This window comes from Mixia osmundae (assembly GCF_000708205.1).
Source record: "Mixia osmundae IAM 14324 unplaced genomic scaffold scaffold_11, whole genome shotgun sequence".
NCBI lineage: Eukaryota > Fungi > Basidiomycota > Mixiomycetes > Mixiales > Mixiaceae > Mixia > Mixia osmundae.
In genome coordinates this window covers 283,460-297,822 of record NW_014575553.1, presented here as the reverse complement: position 1 = coordinate 297,822, position 14,363 = coordinate 283,460, and the positions used below count along the sequence as shown (strand labels likewise).

Sequence of the window (14,363 nt, the reverse complement as noted above, 5' to 3'; positions counted from 1 at the left end):
AAGCGCAATTATATCATCATTCAAAAACTCTGTGGCATTGCGCCGATGACGCAAAATGTCGCTCGCTTGATTCTCCGGCTCAACACACTAGCGCCGCCAGCGCCATGTTGAGATATATAGGCAACAGGCCAGCACAGATCACTGTTTTCCTACAATGGTTCTCGCGCTTGCAGTGGTCGCACTCGGCGCGGCCTTAGCTGCAGCGACACCGGTCGAATACGCTACTTCTGTGGACTGCCAGACCAACACGATCCATGTTCCTGTCAGTGCTCAGGGCAAAAACATCCAGGTACTTGCACATACATCAAGCTGAAGCTTCTTCTGAGCCCAGAGCAGGTGCCACTGCCTTCAGACCAGGATGCTCTCATCGCATTTGTTCAAAAAGCGACTGCTTTGAACGGAATGAACAACATCACTGCCACTCAAGTCAATAGCTCAAGGGAGATCAACGGAACTTATTCCATCTACGGCAAGCTTTGTACGCCAAAGTCCAATCGGTCCTCTACTGTGCAGCTCCTGGTGCATGGCATCGGGTTTGATTCCTCTTACTGGGATTTTGCTATCGATCCTGCCAACTATTCGTACGTCCGAGCGGCCCATGCGGCGGGCTATAGCACATTTACTTTCGACCGTCTGGGTATCGGTCGCTCAGAAAAGCCAGATGCGAGAGAAGTCATTCAGACCGCAACGGAAATAGCAATTGCCAAGGCATGTTCCTGCTCGCTACGCTGTACGTGAGGCTGATCATATCGAGTAGTATTTCGCCAATAACCTGCGCAAGGGCACGCTGCCATTCTCGAACATGCGCAAATTTGGCAAGGTCGCCTACGTCGGTCATTCCTTCGGGAGCGAAATTGGCAATGGCTTGGCAGCATCCGACCCCAGTGCGGCAGATGCCTATGTCTTCACAGGTTTCAGCCACAATTCAACAGGTGTCGTAGGATTCTACGACGGCACGCAGCCCGTACTGGCCAATACGTACGGTCCCTCTGCATTCAGCGGTCTCAGCAATGGCAACTTCCTGTTCAACCCGGCCGGTTATGGCGCACAACTGATTTTCTTCAAGACTTACTACTATGCTCAGTCAGTCCTGAAGCAAGCACTGGCGACTGCTCAGACTTTCACGCTCGGCGAAGCCTTGACCATGGGTGCGGCCGTCATGGCCTCTACTGCTAATGTCACTTCGCCCGTCGCTATCTTTACCGGTGATTCTGACGCCATCTTCTGTGCTGGATCGTGTTACATTGCCGGGAAAGAGAACCTGATCGCGGCCGAAAAGCAGTACTATCCCTCAGCGAGAGCATTCTTGCCGTATGTCATCGCCAACACCGGTCACGCAGCCAATCTCCACTATTCAGCTGCAGTCTGGTTCAAGGCCGTCCAGACATTCCTTGAGGCAGAGCTATAAGTTTCCTGCGATCATGCATGGCCGTACGTGCGAGGCGTGTTGTCGAAATGAATGCGCATTGCGAGATTCTGCTGGTCATCGATCGAATCGCTCGGCAATTGGGCAGTTCGCGCGATTTCGCGTGTGCCATTGACGTCCAGACTCGGTGAACATGGCTCAGTTCAAGATAGGCGAGCCCCTATGGCAAAAGCTACGGCACTATGCGTCCTTCCCTCAGACGGGCGTCAGTCTGCGGCAGATGGTCATGTTCGGTGCGTCGTCCCGCCCGCGGAAGGGCGTAGACTGATTGACAGCCCTCTCCACTTTCGCTCCCTTGATCGAACATCTCGCTCGCCTGCATGCACTCCTCGACTCTCGCATCGTCTGCAACAGGCCAGAATCCATCGCAGGGGACACTGCTCAGAGCGAGCGAGTTCCTGGCAGGTCAGGCGGACGGCACGCACGTAGGCTACAAGCTCACGCGAGCATGCAGAGGAGCTGCCCATACGCCTGGCACATCGTGTGAAGGAGCTAGACGAACTACCAGACAATCTCTCGACCATGCCAAGCATAGAGAAAGTCAAGAATTGGTATGCCCAGTCATTCGAGGCAGGTGCACGCGCGCTTGTGCTGCTTGCCTGCTCACAAGATCGACATGACAGGAACTCATCACATTCCCGAAACCTACACTCAGTCCAGACATCCAGAAGCTTTTCGTCAAAGCAGCAGCAGACGCACAGCCCTTGCCGGAATCCAAACCAAATCCTTCCTTGCCCGCGCACATGGCACAACCGCTCAACCATGGTAATGGCAACGGCAACAAGCGGAGAGTACCTGTTGAGCATCGATACTACGCCAACTTCCATACACAAGACGTCAAATGGCCGCCCGAGGTCGTCGACTACAATGAGCGATTCACAAAGGCACTCACCATGATCAAGAAGCGGCACGATCCCGTCGTCACCACTGTCGCCCAGGGCATTCTCGAATACAAGCGCGCTTCCAACAGTGCAGCAGACGTGCTCGACAAAGACATCCAGACTTTCCTCGACCGATTCTACATGTCACGAATTGGCATCCGGGTTCTCATAGGCCAGCATATCGCACTCAATCGACTCGAGCCGCACAAGGACTACGTTGGCATCATCTGCACTAATACGAACGTGCACGACATCTGCAGGGAAGCGATTGACAATGCCAGCTTCATCTGCGAGGAACACTATGGCCTCTTCAAAGGCCCGCCTGTGCAACTCATCTGTCCCAAAGACCTCACCTTTATGTATATACCATCCCATCTGGCAAGTTCCGGTCTTCCGCACGTCTATTGCTTGCTAAAGGGTATCGCAGAACCACATGCTTTTTGAAGTCATGAAGAACAGCTTGCGCGCGACAGTGGAGACTCACGGAGCCGAAGCCGATTCGTATCCACCTGTCAAAGTGATAGTAGCGCAAGGCAAGGAAGACATCACAATCAAGATCTCGGACGAAGGCGGTGGCATCCCGAGGAGAGCGATGCCGCTTGTCTGGACATACATGTACACCACTGCCGAGCCAGAATCGGTCGAGCAAGACTTTCAGGGGTCAGACTTCAAGGCACCTATGGCTGGCTTTGGTACGTATGCCAAACGACAGTGATCGCACCTGGCTGACAGAGAGTGTACAGGCTATGGTCTGCCTATCGCGCGACTGTACAGCCAGTATCTGGGAGGAGGGCTGCGATTGATCAGCATGGAGGGCTATGGGACAGACTGCTATCTCCATCTGAGCAGGTTGTCCGAGTCTGCCGAGCCATTGCAATAGATCTTCGTGCTCGTGACTTCGACCGCGTGGCTAGATGACGCCGACGCGGGGGAGCAGCCGTCCACGCTCCGCGCAGCGTTGACGGTCAGCAGCGTCTGCATGGTCGACGCAGATCTTCCCCAAGCGACACTCACAGCTGTCTTCCTTGACAGCGTGCACACACAGCGCCAACTGCGAGCACCAACAACGTACCAGACCAGATGACAGGCAGACCCGACCTGCCAAGGAATCTGTCGGCCGGCAATGCAGAGTCACTCGGCACAGCCAGCGGACTTTCGCCGTCAAGTGCGGACCCGAGAGCTCACTTGTCCAGACTGGAACATGTCCAGACTGCCGAGCCCGGCCACCACGTCGGCGGTCGTACGGCTCTTGCGAGCATTGCAGACGCTAATTCCGCACCCGTCACTCGAGCGCATTCACCCACACCTCACACACAGCACGAGGATATCACAGCGTCAGACTACGCACTCGCACCACTGGCGGCCGACGTCCAAGTCTCGTCAGGTCTCCTCGAGCCTCTCCAGCCAACGCAAGTCAATGTGGGCGGCGTCACAGCACCACTGACCCACCAGCATCAGCATCAGCATCATCACAGGCCGGGATATCCCCGCCAGCACACGAACGAACATCCTGCATTCTCCCTCTCAGGCAATCGCTTCGAAGACCCGCTCGTGGCCGCGGCTTACGGCTACGGAGCCTACGGACAACGACCGTTCGAAAGTGCACAAGAAGCTCTGCGCAGGCGGAGAGTCCAAGGTCTCGGTCGACCTCTGCCCAGCTATGCGGAGATGCAAGTCCTCAAAGCCCAAAGAGATGCAATGAGACACAGGAAGGCCAATTCGAAAGGCCCTAGCAGGCAAAACAGCTGGCGAGCACCTGATGCGTTACCAGCACCGAAGTCAGCTTCTCTCGGTCCTGCGATTGGTCAAACCTGGAGTCATCAAATCCCAACGAGCTCTCATCGCTCTGCAGACAATTTTGTTGTTCTGAGTCCAGATCAATTCCAGGCCCTGACGCAAGGTACATCTGGCCAGAGCAGCGAAAAGAGCGAGCAAAGCAAGGCTATCACCGCCATCGAGAACAGCAGCGATCCGTACGCAGACAGCAAAGAGAAAAGACCGCAGTCATTCACGAGCAGCTCGAGCAGCTCCAATTCTGACGATGAAGAGGACTTCCCGAATCCTTGGTCACGCATTAGACACAAGGCCAGAGAGCCCTTTGCAGAATTTCTGGGAACCATTATCCTCATCACATTTGGGAATGGCGTGAATTGTCAGGTGGGTCTCTGCGCTCATGACACCAGCACGAGGCCTGATCCAGACGCTTTTGCAGGTCACATTGTCATCTTCGACCGCTGTCTCGACGTCACCCAAAGGAGACTACCTCAGCATATCCTTTGGATGGGCCATGGCCGTCGTGTTTGGTATGTTCTTCTGAGCCAGTCTTGCGGCATGGTGACTGATGGTACCCGCAGGTTGGTTGCGCCTCAGCAAAAGACCTCTTTGCTGACAGTCTGATGCAGGTATCTATGCAAGCGGTGGTATCTCCGGCGGACACATTAATCCAGCAGTGACGAGTAAAGCTTTCTCTGCGTATGTCCATATTCTGGAATTGACTGATGGGATCCGACAGTCTCCCTCGCAGTCTTCAGAGGCTTTCCTTGGCGTAAGGTACCGATCTACATCTTTGCACAGATTCTGGGAGCTATGTGCGGCGCTCTCATGGTCTATGCCACTTATCACGAGGCCATAACGATCTACGAGGGCGGTCCCAACATCAGGACTCACACTGGACCGACAGCGACCGCCGCTCTCTTTTCGACTTACCCACTGACATACGTCGGTGCACCAGTAGCCTTCTTCAACGAGATCTATGGCACCGCAATCCTCATGATCATTGTGCTCGCTGTCTCTGACAAAGCCAACGCGACGCCGACAGAAGGCATGAATCCTCTCATCATCGGACTCCTCGTCCTCGCCATCGGAGCATGTCTCGGATCACAGACAGCCTATTGTATCAACCCAGCGCGAGACTTCGGACCTCGACTTGCTACCTGGATCGTCGGATATGGCAAAGGCGTCTGGACGTTCTACAGCTGGTATTGGATCTGGACGCCTATCGTTGCCACGATCTGCGGTGCTCTGCTGGGGTCTCTCGCGTACGATATGCTCATCTACACCGGGTTGGACTCGCCCGTCAACCAGAGATGGGGAACGCGTTGGACGAGGAAGGAACCCAATGCTGATCACGAAAATCAGACGCAAGTCAACGCACCTGCCGGAGAGATTCAAGAAAAGCGTCCGAACCAGCAGGTCTAGTGTTGATGTCATAATCTTGTACACAATTAATGTCCACTTCGCCCCCAATTCTTTAGACGCGGTTTGCGCTAGTTGAATCTTTTCAAAAACATTGGCCCAGCAGGCAGACACCATCCAGGGCGGCTTGTTACCTCATGATGTTGCGGGCTGGACGTACTCTGCCACGCTTGGCTCCGACTTTGCGCACGGCGACGCTGTCAGCGCCGGTCAGGTAAGCCTGACCTGCGATTCAATCACCCTCAAAGCTGATCCTCGTCCCGAGCAGTGTGCGATATCAGAGCTCGACACCGAGTGAGACGACCTGCGCAAGCCCGTCAGCGTACATGCAGGCTGACATTCGATGCTCTGCAGGTCGACCGGAGCCGGCTTCGCGAGCAGCTGCGTTGATTGACACCTTGCCGGGCAACAGTGTCATCTCGAAGACCGGATGGGTCACTTTGGGCACCGGCCTGACCGCCTACGCCGTCTCCTCTGAGCTCTACGTCATCAACGAAGAGACTGTCATCCTCGGTTCCTTCGCTGCCTTTGCCGTCTTTGTCGCGACTCAGGTCCGAACGCCGTACAAAGATTGGGCGGAATCCCAAGTCGAGGTCCGTTGGTGCCATGGACGCCGTCGTACGGGCGCTGATGTGACGAGAAACGAGTAGAAAATCAAGGGATTGCTCAATGCCACCCGCAAGGAGCATACCCAGGCAGTCCAGACGCGTATCGACTCTGTCGGCGAGATGAAGGATGTCGTCGATGTTACCAAGGCGCTCTTTGCGCTCTCAAAGGTGCGCGAGCCAGCAAGGGCAGCACTCGGATCGTGACTGATGAGAGTCTGTCAATGCAGGAGACCGCCAAACTCGAGCACGAGTCATTCACGCTCCGACAAAAGTCCGTTCTGGCTCAGGAGCTCAAGTCGACGCTCGACTCTTGGGTCCGCTTTGAGGCACAAGTCAGAGAAGGCGAACAGCGTGATCTCGTCAACTCGATCCGCGACAAGGTCGCCAAGGACCTCGCTGACGCTCGTCTTCAGAAGGAGATCCTGGCCAACGCGGTCACAGAGGTCGAAAGTATGTCGCACGCGAGGTCTACAGCCAGGCGGGCTTGGCTGACTCTCCATGCAGATCTCGTCAAGTCAAAGGCTATCTAGGACCATAGAGGATGTAGCGCGTGCAGGCGCCGCGTGTCATTGCAAAGGTGCTTCTACGATGTCGTCGACATGAATGAGTTTGGGCAGCATCTATGATTCAGAGCTTGCTACACGCCGCGGCTAGCCATCAACGCTGGTGCATTGACTAAAGCACACGAAAGCTCCCGAACCCGATCAGTGCTCTACAATCCCATCGTGCAATACATTCTACAGAGGAATGGACTCATCTCCTTGAACATGATCTACGCGCAGCGCCGTACTGCAGCCAAAGGTTCTCTCAGCTTGACACCGCCGGCTAGAAGACTCTACCACAGCCTCCACACGTCAAACAGGTCTCCGTGTCGAGCATGAGGAAGCCGCAGGGTATGCTGCCTTCGCCACCGCAGGAGCCTGCACGCGCACAGCATCAGTCCAGATCGCATGGATGACGGAGTACGATGCTCACGACACAAAGCACCGCCTATCCTTGGATCGCCAGGACGAACCACTAGCGCTCCCGGGGGTGGACCGTAGCCGTTGTAAGATCGCAGCTGTACGCTGGGAGGCTGGTGTAGATGAGTCGGGTACGCCCCTGGAGGTTGACTCGGAGCGGGTCCATACGGCGGCTGATGGGAGAAAGAAGGTAGCGGTCGCTGCCAGCCTTCTCGCGGCGGGTCTGTGACAGATGAGAGCGAGATTCGTAGGGCAGATGTCATAGGTTGGCTATACTTTTGCCAACAAGTCTTGCAGGGGTGCGTGGGGTCGTAGGATTTGAAGCCCGTGCTGTGACATTTGGGACAAACGAAGCCTCGAGGGTAGTGCAAGATCCTGCCCTCTCGTAGCAGTGGCTGACCGTTGATAGGCTTCGTCGCAGGCTCATATCGCAACGGGGGTCGGGGTATCGTCGAAGTGCTCGAATCTGGTCTGAAGCCAGCGGGTAGCGCAGGCGGCGGCTGACCGGGTAAAGGCGGCCGCATCGGGTAAGGTGAGATGTTGGGCGGGGGAGGGGTACGCCAGTCTTGAGGCGGTGGTTGCCATGCTGGCCGAGGAGATGATGGGTGGTGCTGCACCGGCCTGAAGGGATTCACGCCATGCTCAAGTGATTGTTCTTGTACCTCGTCGGCTGTGGCCGAGTATGCAGGAGGAGCTTCAGAATCTGGCTCGGCGTCGAGCGTGCTACTCCTCGCAGGCACAGACCGTCCATGCTCGCTTGCAGTACTGCTGCCAGTACGATGGTGACTCAATGGCGGAGGATCTGGCGGAGGCGCATACGACATGGACGCCTCGTCGTACGTCAGCCGAGGGGAGTCCCCAAGGTGTACGGTGTCGAGTGTCGACGGCGACTTGCTGACACGCTGTGGCAAAGGCACGCGACAGGCGACAGGGACAAATGCCGTCACTGAACAACCCAACTCCTTCCTGCCTGCCTGTCTGCTCTCCCCCTCAGCAAGTGAGATGCTCTGGCTCCAAACACTGTGTGCTCTCCTCCTTGTCGGGTATGCAACGGCCTGGCCTCGTTCGAAAGCGTCAAGTAGAAATGCTCAGGTCAAGCGAGCCGCACCACTCGCTCATAAGGAGTACTACATCGATACGCCCATCGATCACTTCCCTACCAATCCTTCTGAAAACGTAGGCTCGTTCAAGCTGAGGTATTTCTTCTCGGACAAGTACTTCGACCGAGCCAAGCCTGGACCAATCTATCTGTTCGATGGCGCCGAGGTCGACGCAGAAGTCATGATCGACTATCTCGACTACAGCTGGATGATGGACGCAGCCAAGCTGACGGGAGGCATGGTCGTCATCCTCGAGCAGCGGTACTACGGCAAGTCGCAACCCTTTTCGGACTACAGCACAGATTCCATGCGATTCTCGTCTACCTTGCAAAGCATCGAAGACGCCAAGCACTTTGCGACCTTTGCTACCTACGCTGGCTATGAAAATCTTGATCTGACGTACAAGAATGCAATGATCATCTACGTCGGAGTCTCTTACGGAGGCGCAAAAGCAGCGATAGCCCGCAACAAATATGGCGATATTTTTGCGGGAGCTGTAGCCGTTTCTGCCGTCACAGAGTCATTCCTGAATTACTGGCAGTTTTACGGCGCCGTCATTGAACACGGCATCAGAGACTGCGTGCGGGCCACCCAAGTGTCCATGCTTGTCATGGATCTCCTGGTCGATCAGGGCAATCTAGCACATATCGAAGCCATCAAGGACGGCTTCGGTATGACGGGTGTCCATCACATCGAAGACGTACTCTATAACATCAATAGCGGCACCGAAGCTTTCACCGATTCTATCTGGAAGCAGAACGGTGGCTTGCAACCCGACTATGCGGCTTTCTGTGCCAATATTACCGCGCCGCTCAATGCGCACGCTGGCTACTCGACGGCCGATCTGACCAGCGCCGTAGACCTAGTCCAGGCTTCGGGCTTCATGTCTGATCGCCACCGTCAAGGCGAGACGCTCATACAAGCTGCCACTTGGCTCATCAATTGGATGACCTGGTTCAAGCCCACCGGCGAGAGCTGGAGAGGCTACACGACAACAGCAGACGAGAACTGGACGACGTACAATGCTACTGGCTATGCTATCGCAGATCTGACGCAGACTTGGAAGCCGTGGTACTATCTGATGTGCACGGAGTGGCCCAACTTTCGCTCTGGCTTTGGCAGACCGGAGAGTGCCGGTCTTCCTGTTGTCTCGCGACATCTCGTCAGTTCTCCCGCTATCACGCGGATCGTGTCCACTGATGCTAGACAATCTAGAACATGGCGTTCATGCACAAAGGCTGTCCGTGGGCATTCCCACCAGGTAAGCTAAACTCGATACCGATTTGGCCAGATACGGCTGGGACCAACAAGCTAGGCGGCTGGGGTATCGCTGCCGACCGGCTAGCATACGTCTGCGGAAAGAAGGATCCCTGGCTCCAAGCGACTCCCTGTGCGGACCTCGCACCACCTCGCAAGAGCACCGTTCAACAGCCTTTCATCGTTATTGACGATATCGGACACAATGGCGCCTTGTCGGTCGTCACGCCCAGCAACATCGGTCTGGTCATGCCGGAATCTGTCAAAGGGGCACAGACAGAGCTCACGATGGCGGTGAGTGATTGGTTCTCGCACTGGACGAAGCCCGTGTGAGACTGCATTGCACGGGGCGACGTTACATTCGCCGCGCTCTAGCACTCTGGCCTACGTTCTGACGTAGTCTGAACTCGCGTCGAGAGGCAGTGCTGTCGCTTCCTCCTACTTTGCGCCAGCCAGGCAGTGGAACGACAATGGCGGTCATGTTGTCCTCGCTGCACAGATCGATCATCAGTGCATGTCCTCGGCTGATCGGACAAGCAGCTCACCCGCCCACTTCCTCGACAAAGTTGACGATAGCCTGAGCAGCTTTTGTGGGATCTGAGATGCCTCTGATGAGGTCTGCCGTCTCTTGATCCGAGATGACACTGTTGGTTCGTCAGCAGGGGTACCAAACGACACAAAGCGAGATGAGTGACCCAGAGATGCCATCGGAGAGCAAGATGAGCGACGACCATTCTTCGCCCTTGAGTACACGCGTAGTGACATCTGGCTCGGCAACGACGCCGAGTCGTTTGAATTTCTCATCACCTATCCCCCGCGTATTGGCGAGCGCACCGCCCCATCTGGATTCACCAAAACTATCGGTGACGAGCCCTGTGCCTATCCTCCTCAGTCTCTCCGCTTCGACGCGAGAGTCTGGGTGATGGTTCTCTGTGAGGACGGTGATCCGACCGGTCTTTGTACTTGTCAAGAGTGCTCGCGTGTCGCCAACGTGAGCCGTGGTGAGTGCGAGGAGTGAAGCGCCGAAGAATGGCGTAGCGGGTATATCGAGTGAATGGAGCAATACAGCTGTTGCTACGGAGCCAGAACTATGTGTCACGATGAGCTGTAGCTCTGAGACGCCAAAGGCGGGAACTGACTCTGTGATCTCTTCGTCGGCCATGACGGTCTCGTCTGCTTGTATGAAAGCTAGCGTCGCCCGCTCATCCAATGCAAGAACTCTTTCCGGTTCTTCCAGACCATCTGTACCCTGAGCTAGCCGCTCAAGCAAGCCGCCCTTGAAGCGACGCAGATATCCTCCCACTTTCTTGTAGGTCTCTACCGCTGCTGGCACGTCTGATGCTTTTGCGGTCTCAAGTAGCTCGTGGAGATGATCACGTAGATAGTGTGAGACCTGGTCCGTCCCGTGCCTGCGGCCTCGTGAGCGTTGCAGTGAGGAACATGCGACGGAGAGCGAACCCGTCGAAGACGGCAAAATAGGCGACTTGCTCGGTTGTGGGCTCAGAGGAAGCTTTGGCTTTGCCTTTCCAGGCGGCCGCTGAGCTGTTCTCTGTCCGCTTGAGCGTCCTCTGTAGTTCGGCTGTGCTCAGGTCGAGCGACTTGACGCTGTAGGCATCCTCCTGATATCTGTCCTCTCGCTCGTCACACGCCGTCCCATGCGACGATGTACGCGCTTACGGACGCTCGCCACGACTCTGTGCGATGCCGATGAGATGGGCGGACTTCTACATGCAGTCGAGTCCACGTCAGGCCGACGAGGGAGGTGGCAGAGAGGCAAGGGGGAAGTACAAGGGAGAGCTTGAGTGAGCCTTTGTCGCTCCTGAACTCTTGCGCGTCGCTCAGCTGTCGCCTCTGTCGTGCTGCTGACCTTCTGCTGGCTACGAGCCAGGACTGTGCCTCGCAGCAGGGCCGGCATCCCCTCAGCATGGTCGGACTCGGCTCGGCAAGTTGATCGATCCACTCGGTCGCGCCGAGCAGTCCAAGGGCGAGTCCGGCGAGTGTTTGGCCCGGCGAATGCGCCATGTCGGGCAACGATACGGCCAATGGACCCGAACAGCTCGACCATGCTTCATCCTCGACCATCGTCGCCGCTTCCATCGTCGTCTCCTTCTTGCTGCTCGCAGTCGTCGTCGCACTCGTCCTGCTCAAGATATCGAGACATCTCAGCTTGAGAACGGAGATGCAACGCCGACAACTCGTCAACAGCGTCATCGCACGCAGGGAGCCAGGCTACAGCGAGAAGAGACCGAGACAGAAGGCAGGCAAGATCCAGAACGCATTCACGATGTACGAATCTGAAGGCGAGCCTGTCTTGTCTCTGTCCCGAGCGTGACTGGGCTCATGCCTGCTACATGACAGGCGTGCCTGCATAGCGTCTAGAGATGGCTGTTACCCGGTACACGACTGCCCGCTTCCGCGCCGAGGTTCTGCAGCGCGATATCGACCCCTTTGACTTGCTCGGGCGCAAAGGTGTCCTGTCGAACCGGCTTGGTATGCCGTTGCAGAGGCGTCCGACGGTGCAAGACGGCTTCCTTGATGAACTGCGCTACTCGCTCGAAGTAGCCGGGCATGACACAAGTATCATCTGATCAGCCAGCATCAGTAATCCACGGCGGCGAGTCAGGCCCCAGACAGACTGTGCGTGCCATCTGGCAACTCGTGCCAGTACTTCTCGTCGCTGCCACAGGTCGCATAGAGTTCCTTCATGTGTGCATGGGGGATCAGCTCATCCTTGACGCCGGCCATGAAGAGGATCGGCAGATGCGTGAACGTCTTGATGTCCCGGGACGATGGCCAGATCTCCGTGAGGAAGGACAGGAACGGCCTCGCTGCAGGCATCACACTCGGAACCAACTCGGGCTGGATACAGTCTCAGGCCGTGCGAGTAGACGAACAGCGAGAGGAGTCACTCACGAGACTTGTAAATGTGTTCTCGACGATCAGTCCATGCAGTCGCCTCTCGTTATTGGCAGCGGTAGCGATTGCGACCGCGCCGCCTGTGTTCACCTGATAAGACTCTTTGTGGCAGGGGGTGTCGGGATGATTGTACCTATGCTCTGACCATAGAGGATGATGGGCGTCTTCTCTAGCTTTGGATCTGATAGAATATAGTCCAGAGCGGTCTGGGCGTCTAATCGCATGCCTTTCTCCTGCGGCGTGCCTGTGCTCTTGCCGTACCTGATCCACTCTTTTACGATCTACTCCCGTGCGAGCCGCAGACGTACCCTCTGTAGGAGAGCAGCATGACGTTGCACCTGAACTTCTTGTAAAACACAGACGCGATAGGCAGTCGATGACCCTGCTGCCGTCTTCAATTCCTGCGCGCTTGCTCTGCCAACGAAGCTCACCATGTTGCCTGCATTCGCGTGGTACCTTTCCGTCTCGCTCGCATCAGCACGACGCAGGTCAGCAGTGGCTTGAAGAGCAAGCGCACATGAGAACGGTCGGGCGGGATTGCTGATCATCTTTCTGACGGATGACATAGCAATGCAGCTGCTCTCCGTCCGGCGAGTCGAGCATCATATCGTCATACTCATCCATGCCAAACTTGCTAGGCTTCCAGACGTCTGTCCGGCTGTCGGCTGGCATGGAGGCAGGATAGATGAGCTTGCACTGGAACAGCCATAGCATCCCGCCCGTGAATGACATGAGACCGATGATGCTGCCGGCTGCTATCCTCAGCCACTTGAGCCAGGGATCGTTGGGTTCGCTGAGCATCATGATGATCGGCCAATGCTGGCCCCGAGTCTTGCCTCAGGCTTGAGATGACGCAGTCCGCTGAGCTGACTTCTTCCTCTTCCGTCGCGTTCATTTCAATTTGCGCGTTCGTGGCGACACAAACGACCTCATCATCCTGCTGACGACGACAACAGGATGGTATCGAGGCAGTTGGGCATCTTTGCGACACTATGCTTGCTTCTCGCTCAGTCTGCACTGGCTGGCACGTTCGGCGGCAAAGTGAAGCAGCTCGGCCAGAGCAACTTCAAATCGTTCATCGCCAAGAGCGACGTGAGTCCATCAGCCTTTTGCAGTTCATCGTCAGCTCACTCGCCTCTGCGCATTCCTCAGAAAGTATCAGTCGCAGTCTTTTACGCACCTTGGGTCAGTTCCCTCTTCCCGGCTAACAGCTGATCAACCTCTCAATAAGCTGACACGTCGACACTTTACCGCTGCACAGTGTGGTCATTGCAAGAACCTCGCTCCTCACTTTGAGAAAGCAGCAGACAACTTGCACGGTCTCGTCAACTTCCTCGCTGTAGACTGTGACGAAGCGAGCAACAAGCCGTTATGCGGCGAGTACGGCATCCAGGGATTCCCTACCCTCAAGGCCTTTTCTGGCAAGGGCAAGACGACCCCGAGAGACTATCAGGGAGCCAGGACGGCAAAAGCGATTGCAGACTATGCTGTCGATCTCATGCCGAGCTGGGTCAAGCGATTGCAAACGGGCAAAGATCTCAAAGCCAAGCTACAAGAAAAGGTACGCGCGACGAGGCTATGCTCAGCTGAACTGATCGACCTTTCGCTGCTTGCACAGTCTGAGAAGCCACAAGTGATTCTATTCACAAAATCTGCCATAGCAACACCGCTCTACAAAGCTCTCTCGACGGACTACTACAAAGACTTTGATTTCCATCTCGTCAAAGACAACGAAGACTTTGCGCCTCATCGCAAGACACTGTCCGTCGAGAAAGTGCCACAGCTGACCCTATGGGATGGCGAGAAAGCTACGCTGTACACAGGCAAGCTTTCAGGGTCTTCACAGCACACAGAATGTGCTGAGCGATCGGAGGAGAGCAGATGCATTCAAGTACGACAAGCTGAACGCATGGTTCAAGAAGCAGCTCAAGACGATCAAAAAGGCTCAGGCAGAGCCCAAGGACGAGTTGTAGATTCGTTTGCATCCCTGTTGCTACAACGACAGGCCTTCAAACTAT

The 14,363-nt window shown here is 55.9% G+C and overlaps 10 protein-coding genes across 10 annotated transcripts; 7 read left to right on the top strand and 3 right to left on the bottom strand.

The window, feature by feature from the left end:
* The first annotated feature begins 74 nt into the window (after positions 1-74).
* Positions 75-1,500, top strand: L969DRAFT_90195 (uncharacterized protein). Its single transcript, XM_014710215.1, has 3 exons — positions 75-289; positions 337-708; positions 758-1,500. Exons 1-3 carry the CDS (start codon positions 155-157, stop codon positions 1,406-1,408), a joined length of 1,158 nt encoding a protein of 385 aa, XP_014565701.1. The 5' UTR covers positions 75-154; the 3' UTR covers positions 1,409-1,500.
* Positions 1,501-1,526: 26 nt separating this feature from the next.
* Positions 1,527-3,201, top strand: L969DRAFT_90194 (uncharacterized protein). The gene is made up of 6 exons (XM_014710214.1): positions 1,527-1,659; positions 1,781-1,831; positions 1,881-1,996; positions 2,050-2,685; positions 2,735-2,999; positions 3,051-3,201. Exons 1-6 carry the CDS (start codon positions 1,560-1,562, stop codon positions 3,185-3,187), a joined length of 1,305 nt encoding a protein of 434 aa, XP_014565700.1. The 5' UTR covers positions 1,527-1,559; the 3' UTR covers positions 3,188-3,201.
* Positions 3,202-3,209: 8 nt separating this feature from the next.
* L969DRAFT_90192 (uncharacterized protein) lies at positions 3,210-5,549 on the top strand. Its single transcript, XM_014710213.1, has 4 exons — positions 3,210-4,464; positions 4,520-4,610; positions 4,710-4,763; positions 4,820-5,549. The coding sequence occupies exons 1-4, from the start codon at positions 3,388-3,390 to the stop codon at positions 5,503-5,505; spliced, it is 1,908 nt and encodes a 635-aa protein (XP_014565699.1). The 5' UTR covers positions 3,210-3,387; the 3' UTR covers positions 5,506-5,549.
* On the top strand, positions 5,507-6,698 carry L969DRAFT_78910 (uncharacterized protein). Its single transcript, XM_014710212.1, has 6 exons — positions 5,507-5,716; positions 5,771-5,796; positions 5,857-6,095; positions 6,153-6,278; positions 6,338-6,560; positions 6,615-6,698. The coding sequence occupies exons 1-6, from the start codon at positions 5,640-5,642 to the stop codon at positions 6,638-6,640; spliced, it is 717 nt and encodes a 238-aa protein (XP_014565698.1). The 5' UTR covers positions 5,507-5,639; the 3' UTR covers positions 6,641-6,698.
* Positions 6,699-6,789: 91 nt separating this feature from the next.
* Positions 6,790-7,973, bottom strand: L969DRAFT_90191 (uncharacterized protein). The gene is made up of 2 exons (XM_014710211.1): positions 7,086-7,973; positions 6,790-7,030 (listed from the first exon to the last, which is right to left on the bottom strand). Exons 1-2 carry the CDS (start codon positions 7,894-7,896, stop codon positions 6,936-6,938), a joined length of 906 nt encoding a protein of 301 aa, XP_014565697.1. The 5' UTR covers positions 7,897-7,973; the 3' UTR covers positions 6,790-6,935.
* Positions 7,974-8,074: 101 nt separating this feature from the next.
* On the top strand, positions 8,075-9,762 carry L969DRAFT_78907 (uncharacterized protein; the record flags this gene model as incomplete). The annotated part of the gene is made up of 2 exons (XM_014710210.1): positions 8,075-9,334; positions 9,388-9,762. 2 exons carry the CDS (start codon positions 8,075-8,077, stop codon positions 9,760-9,762), a joined length of 1,635 nt encoding a protein of 544 aa, XP_014565696.1.
* A 22-nt stretch (positions 9,763-9,784) lies between these two features.
* L969DRAFT_96694 (uncharacterized protein) lies at positions 9,785-11,355 on the bottom strand (the record flags this gene model as incomplete). Its single annotated transcript, XM_014710209.1, has 7 exons — positions 9,785-9,920; positions 9,975-10,073; positions 10,125-10,517; positions 10,569-10,838; positions 10,888-11,055; positions 11,107-11,153; positions 11,218-11,355. 7 exons carry the CDS (start codon positions 11,353-11,355, stop codon positions 9,785-9,787), a joined length of 1,251 nt encoding a protein of 416 aa, XP_014565695.1.
* On the top strand, positions 11,044-11,852 carry L969DRAFT_90188 (uncharacterized protein). The gene is made up of 2 exons (XM_014710208.1): positions 11,044-11,730; positions 11,789-11,852. The coding sequence occupies exons 1-2, from the start codon at positions 11,450-11,452 to the stop codon at positions 11,799-11,801; spliced, it is 294 nt and encodes a 97-aa protein (XP_014565694.1). The 5' UTR covers positions 11,044-11,449; the 3' UTR covers positions 11,802-11,852.
* Positions 11,805-13,146, bottom strand: L969DRAFT_96692 (uncharacterized protein; the record flags this gene model as incomplete). The annotated part of the gene is made up of 7 exons (XM_014710207.1): positions 11,805-12,013; positions 12,066-12,288; positions 12,343-12,425; positions 12,479-12,606; positions 12,654-12,727; positions 12,777-12,801; positions 12,863-13,146. The coding sequence occupies 7 exons, from the start codon at positions 13,144-13,146 to the stop codon at positions 11,805-11,807; spliced, it is 1,026 nt and encodes a 341-aa protein (XP_014565693.1).
* Positions 13,147-13,257: 111 nt separating this feature from the next.
* Positions 13,258-14,318, top strand: L969DRAFT_105383 (uncharacterized protein; the record flags this gene model as incomplete). Its single annotated transcript, XM_014710206.1, has 5 exons — positions 13,258-13,437; positions 13,498-13,530; positions 13,607-13,906; positions 13,964-14,168; positions 14,227-14,318. Exons 1-5 carry the CDS (start codon positions 13,303-13,305, stop codon positions 14,316-14,318), a joined length of 765 nt encoding a protein of 254 aa, XP_014565692.1. The 5' UTR covers positions 13,258-13,302.
* Between the last annotated feature and the right edge of the window lie 45 nt (positions 14,319-14,363).